This window comes from Cryptomeria japonica, chromosome 11 (assembly GCF_030272615.1).
Source record: "Cryptomeria japonica chromosome 11, Sugi_1.0, whole genome shotgun sequence".
NCBI classification, from domain to species: domain Eukaryota; kingdom Viridiplantae; phylum Streptophyta; class Pinopsida; order Cupressales; family Cupressaceae; genus Cryptomeria; species Cryptomeria japonica.
The window spans coordinates 494791463-494812521 of record NC_081415.1 but is presented as its reverse complement, the minus strand read 5'-3'; the positions used below and the strand labels follow the sequence as shown (position 1 = coordinate 494812521).

Sequence of the window (21059 nt, the reverse complement as noted above, 5' to 3'; positions counted from 1 at the left end):
AACCTGCATTTTTTTGCATTGAGGGCTAGTCGTGCCCTTCGACATCTCTCAATGCACTCCCCGAGGGCTTTGAGATGCGTGTCCTGGCTAATATAAATGGACCAATCGTCAAGGAAGGCCCTGAAGTTTCCTGTAGACATCTTGTCGAAGATGTGCAAAATGATACGCTAGAAGCTCGCCGGTGCATTACGCAAGCTGAAGGGCATTCGATTGTATGCATATACATCGTCTTTCACTACGAAGGTTGTCTTTAGTTTGTCTTCCTCCGCAATGGATATCTGGTTGTACCTAGAGAACCCATCCATGAAGGAATACATCTCGTGTCTTGCCACTTCTTCTAGGATATTGTCAATGAAGAGGCTAGGAAAGGGGTCCTTGATGGTGACCGCGTTCAGACACCGGAAGTCTACACAAATCCGGATCTGTACTTTGAAAATTATCCCTGCTTCCAGCATACGTTCAATTTCTCCATTCACCCATCCAGCATAGTTTTTTATTCATACGGTAGGGTCGCTTCCTTATGGGTTGGGCTCTGGGTACCAATGTAATGCGATGTAGGCATAGCTCCAGGGGTACACCCTTCAGGTCCTTATAGGTCCACGTGAACACATCCTTATATTCTAGGAAAATTTTTAATGTTGCAACCTTCAACACCAGGTTCGAGTCATCTCCCACAAGAATCTTCTTGGGATGGCTCGCCTCTCCTAAATTTGTTTCTTTCAACTTGGCTTCCTCGTATTTGATGGGTCAGTCTTTGGGAAACTGGTGTGCCGGAGTGTCATTCACACGGGCCTCCCCCTCCCTGTATTCTCTGTACTCTGGGGGGAATACCTCCGATTGTTCTTCGATGCTCAACATATTACACGAGGGTGTGAACCATTCGTAATCCTCCATCTGCCAATGGAAGAGGTCGTTCATAGAATCCCCGTCATCCCTCGAGCATGCTTCTAATTCTAGAACCCCTTCGCTGTTGGGCTCCATTTGCCGTCAGCCTTCATGTTCCTCCCACCAGTCTCCATCCGACTGCGACTCCAAGAAGGATGCCACCTCCTGGCTCACCATCTGCGTTCGAAGGTCTATCACCTACTTTCTCCCCATGCTCTCTAACAAGAGGGTATTTCACTTGCAGTCATGCTTTGCCTTGGCGGCAATTAGCCACCCCCGTCCGAGGATGGCGTCGTACCCTTTATGTTTTAACGGGATCACAACAAAATCCAGCACGAATGGCTATGTGTCGATCATCACCTGTTGTGCCATCCACTGTTAACAATTAACAACATTGGGTCGACCATAGACTTTTCAGCCTTCCTCACTTGGTGACTTTGTGCGGGCACAGCATTTAGGATAGCCGTTTTTAAGTGCGGCATGGTTTCGAGGAGGTCTTGGACTCTTACGGGTACCTCCATTTGAAGGATTTGCCTCGAGATGTTTTCTTCCCCCTTAGTCCGGGACATGCTTGTGGCCTCCCCACTATTTCTCTCTTGTGTGGTCGTCTCCTTCATAATCTCCGCCCTTGCTTCGCGTACTCGTTCCATTTCTATGCGGGGGTCTAGGTAGGAGGCCATCTTTGCCTGCGCCCTCATAACCGCCAATACCTCTGCCTGAGTGGGTTCAATGTTCAAAAGATTGACTCCAAGTTTCGGGCAATTTGTATCCTCATGGCCCCCCAATCTCCACCATCGGCAGAGATACTGCTGGTTAGCCTCCTTCGTGCAATCTCAGGCGAAGTGCCCCTACTCACTGCACACGCCCTACACTGGATCATAGGTCGGCCGTTGGCATCATATTAGATACGGCTCCGGCTATTGTTATTATTAATATTATTATTCTTTCCGCTGTGTCTATTGTCCTTGTACCCTGCAGAGGATGTCATTGTGTTGTTTTGTTGGGCCGTACCCGTTGGTGCGGATGTTGTGGCCAGCTCAATGAATAGCACTTCTGCGTTCCGTGTCTTCATGTTCTATGGGCACTCCTTCATGGAGTGTCCCATCACTTGGCAAATCTCACAGAAAGCCTTCTTTGGACAAGTACCCTTTGTAAGTCCTTCCTCTTTGCACTCCGTGCACCATACATCCCCTTTGGTCGAACCCGTGCTTCTCATTGCTTTAAATTCTCTCCTCATTCGTTGCATGTCTTTCTAGAGCGCTTGCACCTTTCTACTTGACTCCCCACTGTTGTTGCTCCCTTTGGAAGAGTCATCGTCCTCGTCCAATGAAGATTTATTATTTTTCTTCTTTTTTGATGTTTTATGTTCGGTTTCCAAGTCCATCGCCCTATTATAGGCGTCCTCATATGACATTGGTGGAACAATTTTCATTTTTCTACATAGGGAGAATCTCAATCCTTCCACAAACCACCGTTTCTTCAATCCATCCACTGATTGGCTTTCCATCTTGCCCAACAATTCCTTTAGCCTTCAGCTATGTGCGCAGACGGTCTCCTTAGTACCTTGCTTGGTACCGTAGATTTCGGCTACAATTTCGTTATCGTTTCTTAGCAACCGAAATTCTTCTTTAATGCCTTCTCCAATTTCTCCCACGTGTCAATCTCAGTTTTGTCCATGTCAGAGTACCAATCAATGGCAACTCCTCTTAGCATGGCTGGGAACTGCTACACCCAGTCGTCATGATCGGTCACCCCATTGGCCGACCAAATTGTTTCACATGTACGGCAATGCCGTACAGGATCTTCCTTACCATCGCCTGTGAACTTTGGTGATTTCTGCTTACCTTCCATGCCACCGTTGGGTCTCGCTCCTCTGGTGCCTTGTATGCTTGTACCTGGTGATCCTCGACATCTGCCTCCTGCACCTGACCCTCCACTCGTGGGTCCTCCGGAGAAGGTTGCTGACCACGAACGAAAAAAATTGCCTCTCGTACAATACCCTTGTGCTCCCCGGGCACCTTCGGCCATACCGTCACCTTCGGTCGTCTCCCTCCGGTTGTCCTCTGAAATGGACAAGTTCATTAGTAGGTCACTGATAGCATCAATAAAGTTTAGACTTAGCCTTGTTTGTTCCACCAACTCTTCGCGACTTCTTACCCTACGCTGGTATTCTGGCAAACTGTAGAGTTCTCCTTCAGCACCCTCCGTGACTCCTTCTAGGTTCCCTTCAGGCAACCCTACAACAATGTAGAAAGTGTAATTCTCTCCGTCTATCTCTGCCTCCGCAACCTCCATGACACCTCCTAGGTTCCCTTCAAGCAACCCCTCGGCCGGTTGTCCCTCGGCAAGCTGCCTTAACCTACACCTTCTTTCTATCTGTTGTCTGCGATTCAACACTCTTTGTGCCACTTCCCATTCGTCACATTGTATCTTTTTATTTTTGTCCTTATTTAGTATATTGGGCATAAATCACTTCCATACATAGCAAGCACATATCATGTACACAAAACAAAAAAAACTTTTATTATTTTCCCTTTCGGCCACAATTTATGTCAACATTGTGTCAGGATTATTACAGTATTGCTTTATTCCTCCCCTAGGGATTCAGGAGTCGGTTTCCCCTGTGATGTCTTTCATCACGCTCTTCTTCCCATTGCCAGTTGTTTTCCTCATAATTAGAGAGAACTTGATGTCGTCTTTGTTCTCGCTCAATCACCTCCCTTCGATGCTGGTGAGCGAGGGATGCTTGGGCCAGGAGACGAGGAAGTTTGTGCAACAGTCTGTTTGCCGCCGAACTGACGTTGAGAGCGTCCCACACTGCACCCTGCGGTACTTCTTCCCGTGTCACCTTTCTCCGCACGAAGGTTTCTATGGCCGCCTGGAACCGGATTACGAAGTCTCTCGTCAATGCATCCTCTCCTTCATAGAATTCATTTAGTCGCTCATCATCCTCATCGACGAGGATCTCGCGGATAGGTTGACCCATTTATCCTTCAGCCATGTATGCCCAGATTAGACCTGGCAACGGCGCCAGACGTTTCGCCTATGGAAACTATTTCAAAGACATAAAAAGTAAATGCACAGTACAGAATAAGAGATGCTAGTATGCCATAAGATAGTGTTATAACTCCAAAGAACAAGTATATTTTCCTTCATATAGTCTCCAGTTACAATCATGATTTCCCGAGGGAACAAGATGCAATATATAATACCCGAGGGGGTGCGACCAACCATCACATCCGACTGCCCTTCGGGTGAACTAACTGACTCCCATAACACACAATTACCGATGATGACACAACATAATGACGACACAATAACATAATTGATTATTCCCGACCACAAATCGCATAGAGGATATTTGGGTGGATCTTCGTACAAAAAAGGAGGATCATAAGATGGATTATTGCAGGCTCACCCTTGAACAAATTATTGATTTGACCCTGATGGACATTCTGCAAGGAATGATTGATGATGGGAATATGCTTGATCCAGAATATGTTTCACAAAGAGTTGATGAAGCTCCGCTTCCATTAATTCACTTGTCACACAAAGAATGCACTTCCATTCTTGAGAGATTTCAGCCTATCCTAGCTAACACCTGTTAAAGTTAGATCAGATTTAGTGGTTATAGTATATTTAAATTTTTCTATATAATATGTTGATCACAATATCTCTATAATTTCTTCTTGGATATATATTAATATCAATGTAATATGAATATATATCAATCTGCAGAATTCTTAATATCAATATTAATAAGCAGATGCTTCAATACAATGAGATTGCAATGCAGATCAGAACTGTATATATAATGCTGCCAATATATCCTTGATCCAACAATACCAAAATATATATATATTGTTTAGACTTGTTTAGCACTTATCGATTTCGGTACCTCCCAAGTCATATTGGATCGAATATAAATATTAATGAGTGGAGACATGTCTTCGTAGGGACATGTCTCTACGTGGACGTAGAGACGTGTCTCTACGTAGACATGTTTGTCCACTGAACACAAACTAATGTTAATCAATGTCTGTTTGCTGTTAATTATCATTGATACTAATATCGATTCATATTGTAATTTTAACCAAGGTCGATACTCATTATCAAACCGTAATGACATCAATGCAAAATTAATATATAAGATATCGGTATCATAGTGTGCTAAATTAATATCAACAATGTGATTAGTATTAACAGCATGATTAACATTAATTATATGAACAAAATTAACAGCATGATTAATAATAGCTATATTTCAATCATGTATATGATAACCAATAATCATAGCAGAATACAGAAGAAGGATAGAAATCAAATGCTCAAGGCCGGTAGGCCACTTATGCATTTGATTTTATCGATAGGAATAATCCGATCAAAGCTACAATTCATTAACACTCCCTCTTAGCTAGCAAGGATGATTACTATCCTCATGTAAACACAATAGATCCATATATTGTGAGGGAGGGCTATCACTTCAATGTGACATCAGGAGTTATGGCATATCCACAAATATCAAATCTAATGATATCCACCATAAATGATGTCACCTCATGGTGACATCAGGAATAATGGCATGCCCACGAATATCAAGTCACATGATATTCACCATACTCACGATATCCTTTCTGGTATGTGCACTAGCATCAAGTCACATGATGCCTACCAAAAGAATATCTGCTCATGGCATAACCACAGATATTATGTCACATAATATCCACCATGAAATATCTCAGTAATATGACTCATTGTGGTTACTCACCACTCAGTTAATATCACTTAAGAGATATGAATTATGATGAAATGTCCACGGATATCAAGTCGCATGATATGCATCATGATGGTAAGGTTTAACTATTGTAAAGGCGACACCTTACAACAGTAACCATAAGAACAAGTGTACATCATTGCAAGATCGTCACCTTTTAAGATGTTCACAGGGGCCCATGAAGTCATGTAATCACACACGACAAAAGAGTTTACACATTAAACGTCTTTCAAATATATTAGCACAACAAATTTATATTGTTGAGACTCAATCTCAGATAAGTTTACATTTCTACCATACCAAGCTTACCTCTAAAGTATTCAATCTTACTTTTCGAGAGAGGTTTGGTGAGAATGTATGTTGATTGTTCATCTGTACTAATATATCTCAATTGAATAACATTTCTCTCCACCATGTCTCTAACATAATGGTAAGGGATCTCAGTGTGCTTTGATTTGTCATGGAACATTGGATTCCCTGAAAGCTTTATACAACTCTGGTTATCACAGTGGAGGATTGTGGGATCCAAGGATTGTCCAAACAATCCTACAAGAAGTTTTCTTAACCACACAGCTTCTCGAGCTCACATAGATGCTGCAATGTACTCGGCTTCGATGGAACTCTGTGCAACTGAAGATTGCTTCCTGCTAAACCAAGAAATCATGGCTAATCCTAAGCTGAAGCAACGCCCCAAAGTACTCTTACGATCAAATACACTTCCAGCCCAATCTGAGTCAGTATATCCATGCAGATTTAGATCTATATTATTATATCTTAATCCATATTCAATTGTGCCACGTAGCTATCTCAGAATATGTTTTGCTGCAACCAAGTGTAACTATCTTGGTTCACACATAAACTGACTGAGTGCATTTGTTGCATAGCAAATATCTGGTCTGGTGATGCCCAACTACATCAAGGACCCAATCATCTGCCGGTAGAGAGTGGAATCTGATAATTCAGAGTTTGTTGCTGCTTCTTTTAACTTATGTCGATTTGTCTCCATGGGTGTAGACATTAGTTTACAATCCATCATTCCGAACCTTTTCAAAATGTCAATAGTGTATTTTCCTTGATTTAGGATAATACCATCAGCCTTCTACCATACTTCTAAACCAAGAAAATAGTGTAGAAGACCCAAGTCCTTCATGTCAAATTAAGATGTTGGGTCTTGTTTACACTTGGTGATGAGATGGTCTACTCCTGTAATCAACAAGTCATCAACATAAAGAGTGAGAATCAACATGTCAGCATTTATTACCTTTTAAGTAAAGGTTCGGATCTACATCATTCTTGGAGAAACCTAATCCTGAAAGATAGTTGTCTATCCTCTCATACTAGGCTCGAGGAGCCTATTTAAGACCATATAGAGCCTTCTTTAATTTGCAAACATGAGAACCATTTCCATGTACCACAAATCCCTCAGGTTGCTCTAGGTACACTTCCTCTTCTATTATGCCATTAAGAAAAGAAATCTTCACATCCATTTGGTGAATCTTCCATCCCTTTGATGCGGCAATAGCAATCACAGCCCTGGCGGAGGTATATCGAGCAACTGGAGCAAATTTTTCTTCATAATCAATTCCCTCCTTTTGTGAAAAACCTTTGGCAACAAACCTTGCTTTATATTTTTCAATGCTCCCATCTGCAGCATGTTTGATTTTGAAGAGCCATTTAGATGAAACTACTGATTTGTCTTTTGGTCTACGTACAATGTCCCAGACATCGTTTTAAGTATAGATTGGTATTCTTCTGTCATGGCATCTTTCCAAACTTGATGTTTGAAGGCTTCCTCAACACTAGAAGGTTCGGATTTGATGATGTCATGACTCCTCCTTGTGTCATGTCCCCTCTCTGATCATTATATATATAAAGCCTAATTGAAATAATTATTTGAAATCCATTAATTATTATTAATTACCAATGCATGATTATTTGGAATTTATTAAACATTATTATTAATATTTATTATTAATAATATTCCTATCAAAATAAATTACATAAACATAATAAATAGATTATTACACACATTTACATTAACAATACATATTCATTAAATATTACACAATATTAATATTCTTATTTACATGGTAATCATAATGGAATATTGACAAGGCAACAATAACTAATAAGACTAATAAAACATTAATAAACAATATAAAACAATATAGTGGCAGACAAGATCTGACGCATGTCAGATCTATCTGCCTTCCCATCCATTAAATAAACCATACATGAAGACAGCACCTATATTAAGAAAATCTAAGATCAAAATGGTAATTGATGATCACATGTTTATCATGGAAATCGCTAGTTAAAACCTTCAGTTGTGTGATTAATAAACCAATCCATATTCTGGTCAGAGCATTAAGACATTTAAGGATTAATAATCAAGACTTTGATTAAATTAAGCATGCAGTGACTAAGGAAAAGAACGGTTCCATAAACAGAAACAAAGGAAGACAACGTTTAACATAAATATAATCGCAATCGTAACCCAACAATAATAATTAGTAATATAACGATAATAATTAGTAAAGATACGAATCGGTTAGAAATTAAAAGTACGATTCTCCCTTTGCGAAGAGATGTGTCCCACTAATGAGGAGTTAGGTGAGGGCATATATAAAGATGATGCAGAAATGACGGGGGGATATAAAAAAAGATATAAAACAAATAATACCAATAAAATCAGATCGGAACTGATATTAAACTAAAGGCAGTAACATCCTTGCTCTCGGTGGTATGCATGGGAATGTACTTATCACGTATGCTTAATATATGAAGCTGGTCAATGTTTTTATGCAGAATTTAATAGTAATAGTAATATATGAATATTAATATAAACACTATTAAATAGACTGCAATATGCATGACAGCCATATTTAGTATCATATATAGTGGCAGACCAGATCTGACATAATGTGTGAGCTTTCTTTATATTTGAGTTCTTAGGCCATGCTAGAACTTTACCATCCATGAAAGTAATTCGGTATCCTTTGTCTTCAAGGGCTGAAATGGAAACCAAATTTCACTTGATACCCGGCACAAACAATACGCCTGTCAATTGAAGAGAGATGCCTGATTTTAGTTGAATAGTGCAGGTTCCGATTCCTTTCACAGGGTGGTTGGAATCATCTTCAATGGTGACTTCTTCATCGGAATTTTCCACGAGGCTATCAAGATGTTCTTTGAATCCTATTATATGTCGAGATGCTCCACTATCTATGACCCAAGTATTAAGGTTGGTAGATACTTGGCTTGATAGGGCTGAATAGAATACAAGTCTTTCAGAGTCCTTATCTGACCTTATTTTACTAACTTCTGCGAGGGACATTTGAGGCTTAGGCCTATCCGGACACTTCATTGCAAGGTGACCATATCTGTCACACCTAAAGCATTGTACTTTAGACATGTCCCTTTTTCTCTTGAATGAGCATTTTCCATGGGAGTCCTTCACTTTCTTCCGTTTGAAGTTGCCTTTCTCCCCTTTCTTATGAGAATTAGAATTTAATACTTGAATCTCCTCATTTGAGATGTTTAATCCAATTCCTCTAGTTATCAGCCTTGACTCTTCTTGAATGAAGTTGGTTTTTAAACGATCAAACTTGGGAAGTTTAGATCGAGCACTTATCCCTTGTATGATTGCTTCCAGTCCGTTGAGAGCCAGCATTGTTAACTCCTTGCTATCAATTATGTGTCCAATGGTGGATAGCTGATCTCTTAACTCTATTATCCTCAAGAAGACAGACGTGATGGTTTCTCCCTTGTTCATCTTGACATGGTGGAGTAGTTGTTTTAGAGCAAGAGCCCTACTAGTATTATTTATTTCATACATGTTCTCTAGAGTTGTGAACATTTGATATGCTGTATCTAGTTTGAATATGATAGGAACTATGTGATCCTTCACTGCATCCACTAGTATCTTCATAGCCTTCTTGTTGTTCTTCGTCCATTGAAGTTTCTCATCATCTTCATCAGGTATAGGTATTGCCTTCTCCACAAATACGTTCAAATCATGTTCTCTTAGTGCAAGCATCATTCTAAATTTCCAAGATACAAAATTTGCAGCTCCTTCAAGTTGGTCCTCAACTCTAACACCATTCACCATTTTGCTTAATATGAAATTCTCGAGAATTTAATGGTGGTTAGTTTCCCTCTCTTTATTAATCTGATCGGATCTTCCTTATGCTAGCTCTGATACCATGTTAAAGTTAGATCAGATTTAGAGGTTATAGTATTTTTAAATTTTTCTATATAATATGTTGATCACAATGTCTATAATTTCTTCTTGGATATATATTAATATCAATGTAATATGAATATATATCAATCTGCAGAATTCTTAATATCAATATTAATAAGGAGATGCTTCAACACAATGAGATTGCAATGCTGATCAGAACTGTATATATAATGCTGCCGATATATCCTTGATCCAACGATTCCAAAATATATATATATTACTGAGACTTGTTTAGCACTTATCGATTTCAGCACCTCCCAAGTCACATTGGATCGAATATAAATATTAATGAGTGGAGACATGTCCTCTCTACGCGGATATAAATATTAATGAGTGGAGACATGTCTCCGTAGGGACATGTCTCTAGGTAGACATGTCTGTCCATTGAGCACAAACTAATGTTAATCAATGTGTGTTGGCTGTTAATTATCATCGATACTAATATCGATTCATATTCTAATTTTACCCAAGGTCGATACTCATTATTGAACCGTAATGACATCAATGCAGTATTAATATATATGATATCGGTATCATAGTATGCTAAATTAATATCAACAATGTGACTAGTATTAACAGCATGATTAACATTAATGATATAAACAAAATTAACAGCATGATTAATAATAGTTATATTTCAATCAGGTATATGATAACCAATAATCATAGCAGAATACAGAAGAAGGATAGAGATCAAATGCTCAAGGCCGGTAGGCCACTTATGCATTTGATTTTATCGATAGGAATAATCCGATCGAAGCTACAATTCATTAACAACACCAACACTTGGCTCAAAGGTAATGGTGTTAGACTCATCAAGATCAAGGTTGGAAGAGAAGATGATTCTACAGGACCCCTCGGATGCAAGTCTGAAATCCAGATAGATAACAAGGAAGGTGCATCATCTTCGGGAACAAGAATCAAATTGCGGGTTAGTCGGGCGATGGTACTTCCTCCGAAGGAGGCGACAGTTCGTGGGAAGGAGAAATCCCAGCTTCACATTCATGTGATTGATCCAGAAGATCCAAAGGAAGAACAACAGTCAGATGATGTTCCTAAGTCACTAACTTAGGAGTCACCTCATGAGGTCCCCATGGAGCTACCTTTATCTCCTCTTGACACAGTAGTGGTTGAGTCTCCTCAGAATGTTGTTCCCATTTCAGCAGTAGAGCCACCTCTTGATCATCAACAAGAGAGTTTGCTAGAAATCTTCGAGGATACTCCTGCATGTATTCATTTATTAGAGATTGATACCTCTACTTCCAGCTTTGAGGAGTTTATGAAACAATCTTCATGCCCTTTGGTTACTAAGCAAGCCATGGTTGCTATGCAGACAAATACTTCCACCAGGATGACCACAGTTGTTCAAACAGAAACTGCTTCTCCTCTACTTTCAGCTCCTACTGAAGGAGAACTAATCGCTTTACTTGCATGGCTTAGTTCTTTCACTCCCAAGAGAAAGAAGCAAGAAATTTCTTCTGATGTCTTTGATTATCAGCAGCTTAGGCAATCACGACCCAAGGTTGCAAAAAGAGCCAAGACAATCTCAAGGGTAGCAGGTGACAGTAACAAGATGAAAGTGGCTGAAATTGTCGAGCCTCTTGTAGACAAGCCACATGAGGAAATGCAATCTGCCGATTACAGGGTCACAAAGGTAGAATTCGGTAAGCAAACGCATGAAGTGGTCAAGCATGACGCCTAGAAGTCCCCAACTTCACTAGTACAGCGATATGACGAGCTTCTAGCAAAGAAAGACAAGTTGGAAGAAGAGAATAGGCAACTTGTTGCAGTTGTGTTCAAAGGATTACAAAATCCGTTAGTGAAGGGAGCAATCCTTTGAGTTCTTCCGGTCCACAAGAATCAATCTAACGAGTTGAGAGAGCTGCTCAAAAGGTACAAGCATTGGAATCTTGGGTGGATCAGCTTCGTGATTTATGTGCACAAGTCTTGAAGGAGGTTTTTCAAATGATGGTCAAATTGAAGACCATTGAGGAACAATTGAACCAGGTTTCTAACGCTTTCAAACAAAACTTGAAAAACGTGGAAGATAGCTTGACAACATGGCTCAAGATTCCTCAACAAAAGTTGAGTATTCGTCTAGAATATCAGGTTATTCCTTCGAGAGTTGTGTATCTAGAATACCAAGAGCTCTTGGAAAACAAAGCCCTTGTTCTCAAGTCAATTGTTGAAGACATTGATGATTCTATGAGACTACGATTGGAACTATTTCAGGATATTGTTTCTCGTTGTGAGAAAGCTTCTTGCAATATCATGGATCACAATGGGAAATTATTATCAAAAGAAAACGTTCTCTGAGATCTACAGTTGAAGATTCATCATGAGTAGAAGAGTGAACCATTTTCAGCTGCATCTATCCAAGCTTTGGTTGCCTATCAAGTCTTCTTGCAGGAAATTCAGTCTTCCTTTCAGAAGAATAATGCCCCAATCCATCGTTGCAGCGATGTTATTGTGAAATCCATGATCGTGGCAAAGAATACCCATAAACCGAATCCTGATGAGCAGCAAATGATCATCCAGAAGTTCAAAGGATTCATGTCTTCACATGTTGTAACCTAAGTGTTTCAACACTTAGTTGCATTTTTCAGAATTGTAATCTCTTAGTTGTAGTTTCTCTTTTGACATGTTTAATTGTAAAAACATTTTGTAAATTGCAAGTTAAGTCATTACTTGCGCTTTTGTAATTACAAGTAGACAAGTTACAAGTGAATTTAGAATAGGACTTGTGATTTTGATCACAAGTCATAGTTAGTTATTGAATAAGTCTTGGTGGTTGAGCGAATTTCTCTAGTTAGTTAGGATCCTCCCACCTTTTTCTCAAGACTCCTTCCCTATAAATACTTCAGGGGGTCTATTGTAATTTTTATCTTTTAGAAAGCAAACAAAAACACTACCAAATTTGCAGCAAAGAAGTCTTTGAGCTTTTATGTGTAAATTGAAGAATTGAAAGGAATAGAAGAAGATTGCTCAAGTTTTGAGTCTTTGTGCTACATTCTTGAGTTTGTGTTCCATATTATCTTTCTTGCAAGTGTTTCTTAGAGAGCTTAATCGAATTTGATTTGCAATCTTTGTGCTGCAAGTATTGGAGGTTAATATCAATTAGAGTAAACATTCTTTTAGGAAAAGTTGTAAGACTTTGTGCTTACACTTGTTTTTGAGACAAATTAGAAATAAATTTTGTGATAAGAAATAGTTGTGAGTCTTTGAGCTTATACTAGTTAGTATTGTTTTGTGTAAAAGAGAATAAGATATTTCAGACTCTGTGCTGCTTTAATTTGTTCTTGATATTATTAGCATAGAAAAGGGTAGATAGGACTTTGTATATTGAAGTCTTTGAGCTTGATATTGCTGTCCCATCCCGAAGGAACTAACAAAAGTCTTTGAGCTTTCAGGAAACGTCATTTCCTTTCTCTCATCTTATTTCAAAAAGTTGTTATTGTTGTTCTAAGTCAGCTTGCTATCACTTTTATGTGAAGAGAAAAGGCTATTGGTTTTCTTGAAGAAAGAAAAAAGACTGTTGTCTCATCCCGTTTAGTTTTAGATTAGATATGGATAGCGGGAGCCTTCCCTTAATTAGGAGAGTTTTACTCACACACTGTGGTTGAAACCACAATTTTGTATATTTCCCCAAGTGTACAAAATTTTCAACCAACGCGCTGCATGAGACGTCTAATAAGAGCAAAGCCTTCTTTCCAAAAATTTTGCTCTTCTCTATTGTCATGGATGACCGAAAATCCCTTCCAGAGCATCTCAATCGGATCAAGGACATTCGTGATCAGTTAGAAGCCATCAGGGGGACTATGGAGGAGGACATGGTAGTAATCACATTGAAAAGTCTACCGAAGTCCTATGACCATTTTATCGAAACACTCAACATCATCTCAACTGGTGTGGATCTTAAGTTCACTAATCTTTGCACCAAACTTCTGCAACAGGATCGATGGAAGCAGTAGTACCAGCTCATCCTCTATAGAACAAGCTTTCGCAACCAAATCTTTCATAAGGATAAAGGCAAATTTCAGTCTTCTCAATCTTCTCAGCAGAAAACCTCTGCTCTGTCATCTGAAAGCTTGAAGAAGAAAAATATTCAATGCAATTACTGCAATAAGTATAGTCTTATGAAGCTTGAGTGCCATAAATGCTTGGCTTCCCAGTCCAAGCAAAGTGGTTCACAGCCAAAAGCAAATGTAGCGGAGCATACTGAGGAGAGCAAGAATGCCTTTTACGCCTTCATGGCTAAAGGACCGACAGACCATGTTAAGTCTTTTGCCTAGTATATCGATTCAGGTGCCTCACACCACACCACTTATCGTCGGGATTGGTTCGTTTCAGCCTTACTCTGATTCTATTTTTTTTGGACAAGGCGAAGAGTATACTGTTGTCGGAAAGAGCAATGTGCAGATTCAGTCTGGAGGGAGGAAATTAATTTTCCTCAATGTGTACTATGTTCCAAGGATGGAACTCAACTTTCTCTCAATCAGTCAGATACCGAGACATTCCCCGTGGCTCGACCTAACCTTCAATTCACATCAATGCAGTATTATTGATCAGGAGACTCAGTCTACATTTCTCGTGGGTCTTGAGGATCATTGTCTCTTCAGACTCCTTGATTTTAGTGACTCTCGAGAGCTTGCCATGGCAGCCAAGCGCTCCTCTATTAGTACACTCTAGCATCAGCGTTATGGGCACTTAAAATGTGCACTATCATTCTCAACTTGTTCGAGAAGATCTTGTCATCAGACTACCAAAGATCTAGCCCCAGAAACTCGGAGTTTGTGGAGAATGTCAAGCTAGGAAGCAACATCCGACTCCGTTCTCGAATGGTGGCTCTTGGAGGGCTTCTAAGGAACTACAACTGGTCCATATTGATATCTATGGACCTATGGCTACTCCTTCTGTTACTGGGTCCAAGTATTTTATACTTTTTTTTGATGATTTCAGTTATAAAATGTAGGTGTATTTCCTTCTTCAGAAATCAGAGGTGTTTGTTTTGTTTCAAAAGTTCAAAGCCTTAGTAGAAAAAGAGTCTAGTCAACATATTGTTTCTCTTAGGTCTGATAATGTGGGAGAATTTTGTTCTTCTACCTTCTCTAATTTTTGTGAACATGGCATAAAGCGCCAACTCACAACACCTTACACCCCTCTGCAAAACGGTGTCATTGAGCGAAGAAACCGCACAATTACCAAAATGGCCCGATCCATGCTTGAACACAAGACTGTTCCAAAGAAGTTTTGGGCTGCATCAGTTCACACTGCAGTCTATCTTTTGAATCAGTCTCCTATAGTGACTGTGAAGAACAGGACTCTCGAAGAGGCCTGGTCAAGCCGCAAGACAAGAATCAGTCACCTGAAGATTTTTGGCTCCAATGGCTTTGTCTGGGTCCCTGATGCTAAACGCACCAAGTTGGACACCAAGAGCCAAAAACTAGTACTAACCGACTACAGTGATAATCACAAAGCCTACCGACTGGTTGACATCAAGACATATCGTCTCATCTTTAGTCGTGATGTGGTTTTTGATGAGGAACGAGGGCCATTTCAGCTCTCCTCCAATTGTGGATTCAAAGGATCAGCCTTTCAAAGCTCAAGACTTGGGTGTCCATCTTCCATTAGGTGCACCTGATGGGAGGGTTCCAACTGTTCCTATTTCTACACCTACATCGGCTCCTCCTGCAGGATCACCTAGACACACAACTGCACCACCTAACTTTCCTTAGGATTCATCCGATCTTTTGTTTGATGAAGCTAATCTTGTTGCACCCCCTGCATCTGATGTTGGCACTTCTACTCTCCGACCTAAATGGTGGGCTAAGACTATTGGAGATCTTCATGATGATGAGCTCATCGAGGGTAGAACTGCTCGAAATAAGAGCAAACATCTTGATTTGATCAACTTTGCTCTCCTGGCCAACATTCAAAATGTGTATGAACCCTCAACATACACAGAGGAGAAAGGGATACCTAAGTGGGAACGAGCTATGGCAACTAAGCACCACATCTTGCCGAAATATATTAATTGTGTTTTGTCATATCTTCCTCCAAGGAGGAAACCCATTGGATGCAAATGGGTCTATAAGGTCAAATACAAGGCAAATGCTAGTTTGACTAAGTACAAGGCTCGTCTCGTTGCCAAAGGCTTCTCTCAGCAAGAAGGAATTGATTACGAGGAGACCTTTGCTCCGACAGTAAAGATGAGCACCATCAAATTAGTCCTAGCCATGGCAGCTCAGTGTGGCTGCAAGGCCACTCAGATGGACGTCAAAAGTGCCTTCCTGAATGGTGAGTTACAGGCAGAAGTCTACATGATGCAGCCTCCTAGATTCAAGGTTGCCGGAAAAGAACACCAAGTACTCAAATTGGTGAAACTAATCTATGGCCTGAAATAGGTTCCTCGGCATGGTACATGAAAATTGATAAGTACCTCACAGATCAAGGTTTCCATAGCAATCCTTCTGACTCAAATCTATATGTCAAAACTACTGATAGTGATATCATCCTTTTGGTTATATATGTTGATGATTTGATCATCACTACCAGTTCCGCATCTTTGATTCAAGGAATCAAGCAGCATTTATGCTAGTCTTTTGACATAACCGCCCTTGGGCTTCTGCACTACTACCTAGGTGTCAAGGTTTGGCAGCAATCTCATGGCATCTTCATCTCTCAGTCTAAATATGCCAGGCTTTGCTAGATAAGTTCCCAATGTAGAACTACAAACCTACATCTACACCTATGCAGAACAGCCTGAAGTTGTCGGCCAAATCCAGTTCTCCAATTGAGAATGAATCCGATTTCAAGCAACTAGTGGGCAGTTTAATATATCTCACCACCACTAGAACTGATCTGAGCAATGTAGTGAGTTACATATCCCACTTCATGCCAGCTCTTGCATCGGATCATTGGGCTGCAACGAGGCAGATCCTATGCTATGTCAAGGGCACTTCAAACTTTGGTATCCTCTATGGATGAACCAACTATCCCGAACTCATCGGTTTCACATATTCAGATTGGGGAGAATCTGTTGATGACAGAAAGTCCACATCTGGGTATGTCTTCAGTTTGGGCACAAGTTCTGTCACTTGGACCAATAAGAAGCAGTAGGTCATAGCTCTTTCCTCGACAAAATTTGAATATCGAGGAACAATCAAAGCAGCTTGTGAGGCAGTTTGGCTTCGAAGAATGCTTTTAGACATCCACATGTCTCAAGCAGGTCCTTCACCCCTCTTCTGCGACAATCAAGGGATGCTCAAACTGGCCAAAAATCCAGTCTTCCATGAACTTCCATGAGCGAACAAAGCATTTTGAGCTTCGTTGTAACTTCATCTGCAAGCGCTAGTTGAAGATGGATTTGTGGATTTACAGTATGTTCCTACTGAGGACCAGACTGCAGATATCCTCACCAAGTCTCTAAATCCGAATAAGTTTGTTAAGTTCAGGGGGCAACTTGGTGTAGTAAACAGATTGACCATTAAGGGGGCCAGGGGTACTAGAATAATATCTTAGTTGTTTATTATTAAAGGTCAATATTGAATCTTAGTGTAAATATTAGATGTTTCTAATTTTGCTTTTGTTATCGATTGTTTCATAATGGAAACATCAATCTTGTAACTCTATAAATGATCATTTGATCAATGATTTAATTTATTCGTTTTTTTACCAATTACTTACGTAATAAAGCTCTTACAATCGGTTCGTCGTGCATATCATTTTTGCATATATGAGAACCTTTTATGATTGACAATCCATAAGAAAGAAATCTAGTGATTCAAGACATTCTACAATTGTTTTCACTCATTAATCAAATTTTAACTTGGAGGAAATTAAGGTAATCTTTTTTATAATTTTTATTGCATTTATTAAAGGAGCAGATATGTCACTTTGCTGTAAACAAGTTCTAAGCTGCATGCTTCATTTGACTAGTGCCAATCCAATATGTGACTTTGCACCAATTAACTGCCCAAAAAGATCTTAAGCGAAAATAGTATCATGCCAAAAAATAAGGCATAGGGGAATTGAAGAATAAATAGAATTAATCTTGTAATTGTCCATCCCCCCTTGTACAATGATGTACTGATGCCTCTACTCCATTTTTAGAATATAACTTGACCTGTTTACCAGCATTTTACCTCAAAGAAATGCTATTTTGTTGCAAACAACAAAGAGCTCAAAGAGGGTACCACTTGCAATTCCATTTTCAGTTGCCAAGCATCAGCAGTATTATGATTGGCATTCTATTCAAAAATCCAGACAAACTTATAGGATCCTACAAATTCGAAAATTCTTCTGAAATTTATCTGATCCTTCTCATGTTTCCCCTTTAATTCTATTGATGATTTCCAATTTTATCTGTATCCAAGCCGAATTCAAAAAAAAATCTCTTTGGAAATGATACCCTAATATTAAATGTTATCCTACTAGTATTCTAGCATAGAAGAACATTTCCAAGAAAGTTTACTCAATACATCATGAAACCAAAGAAAATAAATTTTCTGTAGAATATTTCTCAAAGACAGCCACAATGCATATAGGTAAGGTGATCAATCATAAAATAAACATCGGAAGTGACAAAACCTGAAATAATTTCTTCGGAGCCTTGTTGATACCCTGGAGCCGTTTCAGGGCTCTCTTTGCTTCAGCTCTCTGTGCTCGTTTTACATATTTTCCATAATTCTGCATTTTAGAAATAAATTAAAATGAACTCGATCAAATATTTTCCAAAATAATCATAAGACTTGTTTTGATTTAGTATAATCATTAGTTGTCTAGTAGAGGAAGCCTTAGTAGTCAATTTGCCTTTTGATAGGTGTAAAAAATGTCTTTTGCTAAAAATTGTGGTCCTGCATCCAAAAAGCTTTAGAAAATGCAGGCTACTAAAAAATGCAAGCAAAATATTGGTAGAAAACACATATAAATATATGATTCATAGCCTCTCATATGACAAGTGATTCTAGTGAAGCTTAATGCAAAGGAGACTTCAATTTTCACATACAGATTGCAAGATTCAAAAAAAGCATAGAAACATTCCTGACAAAGTTCTGAACAGAAGGGCAGCAACATTGAGACAGCATTCCAAGTCCTCCAAGCAGAGAGCCAAAGCTAAAGACCAAATGTACAAAAGAGCATGTTTATCCCATTTAATTGTTAAGTGTCTGGAATCTAAATTCTGACAGACTGGACAACACCTCTACACTGTCATCTCCCAAGCAGTCTCTAGGAAGTGGTTCCACAAAAATACCAAAATTTACAATCTTGGAAGATCTGCTTACTCTGCAATCTCCTCCCAAATATATGGTGGTGTGCAAGACATATCTGCAGGAGAAGAAATTGCATGAAGCTGATGATGTGCAAAATATGATGTGCAAAATAAGTCAAATCAAGTTTCTATAGAAGGATGTTGGAACAGAATTGTGGAAATCAGCAATCTACAGTTTCACCTTCAAGTGGCTTTCCAGTGAACTCTCTTTTAAATATTCTCTCCTAAACAAACCTCTGTTCAATATGTCATCTACTAGATCTTAAGATACGGTATAAATTATAGCACCAACTATCCCAATTCTGCCACCATTTAAAATGGGTAAAACTTCATGGCCCTTGAGTTTGACTAATGTTGAGGGAAAGGGTATGAGAGAATTTATTCTGGATCAAATCAGTCCATCACTTTCAGCTTCCTCGGCATCTTCAGAATATGGGGATGAGGATGACATTATAGGAAGGACTAAAGAGCAAAATAGGAAAGCAGCCCCTAAGAAACAACCTATGGGAAATTTAGTATGTAGGTTGAACCAAAAAAAGGTTCATTGGCCTTTTTATGTGTCTATCATCCCTATTACACCATTGGTGGTTTCTGCAAATAAAAGTCTAGAACTTTATAGCTTGTATTTTCTTCAATGTTGTGAGCTGAAGCCCCCTTATAGATCCCTACTTTTTTGAAAAAAACATTAAATAAAAAATACCACGAAGATTCAAGAAGAATGGTAAAACAAATAATTTTTCCTTAAATACAAAATCCTCCACAAAAGAAGGTGCATACATTTTTCTAAAATCCTCTATAATTTTCATGCATTGATAATCCATAATTAATACATCCTATAGTTTATTATCATATAGCTCCTCATTAGGAGTTGTTTGCTACGTATGAGAAATACCATAGTGGTGAAGTTTTTCTGGGTAATAATATCTTTCATAAAATATTTGGTTGTGGTAAGGTAAAATCAGTGTTTAGATATGGGAGAATTAAGACCGGTTCAAAAGTCTTCAAATTTGATTTAAGTTCGCAAAATGAAAGATACAGTTATTCAGGTTGTCTTTAATACAGATAGCCGTAAGAGGGCTAGAAGAAATTTGGTGTTGACAAAAGGATTTTGCCATGGATCTCTATTTTAATTCGAACCTAGTACTGTGAATGATAGATGTATATCTTCCATGGTTCTTGAAACAGAAAACCACAAGTTGCCTACAAAAGAACCATGTTGTGGATGGATAGAAATGATCACATTGTTGAGAAGGGTTTTCAAACCTTGCAAACAAAAAAGCATGATTGAAGGACTTTCCGATTGTTCTTTCTATTTTGATTTATGCAAGCATTGTGTTTATGAAAATAAAAACTAAATTATGTTTTCAGGTGTTAAAGATAGAGCTGATGAGATTTTAGATTTGATACATAGTGATCATTTTGAACTTGTAAATGTTCCTTCACTTGGAAATCTTTGTACTTCATTCTTTCAAAGATGATTCTCTATGAAGAAATGGATTCTCTTTCTCAAACATAAAAATGAATTTTTCAATTAATTCAAAGAGTTTGAGGCTCTCGTTGAGAACCAAAAAGAAAGGAAGATAGAAATTTAATGAAAACTGGAGAAAATTTTCGCTTGGTAAAATTTGAATAGTTTTGTAAGCACATAAGATGGCATGAAAGAAAACAACTCCATAAATGCCACAATAAAATATGGTTGCAGAGAGGATGAATAGGAGGTTAATAGAGAGAGATAGAACTTAGCAGCATGCTAAATGGTGCTAGTTTAAATAACAAAAATTGGACTTAAATTATAAGAATCGATTATCTAATTAACAGATCTCCTACATCAAATATTGTTGAAAAAAACTCACAAGAGGTTTGGAGTGGTGCTGATGTGTTTT

At 38.9% G+C, this 21059-nt stretch overlaps 1 protein-coding gene across 1 annotated transcript in view; it reads right to left on the bottom strand.

Moving 5' to 3' along the window:
• LOC131068311 (uncharacterized) overlaps positions 1-21059 on the bottom strand; it is a 143732-nt gene that overhangs the window by 82276 nt on the left and 40397 nt on the right. The window contains exon 3 of the mRNA XM_058003481.2: positions 18495-18593. Within this exon, the coding sequence (XP_057859464.2) occupies positions 18495-18593 (99 nt within the window). The remainder of the gene's footprint in view (positions 1-18494; positions 18594-21059) is intronic.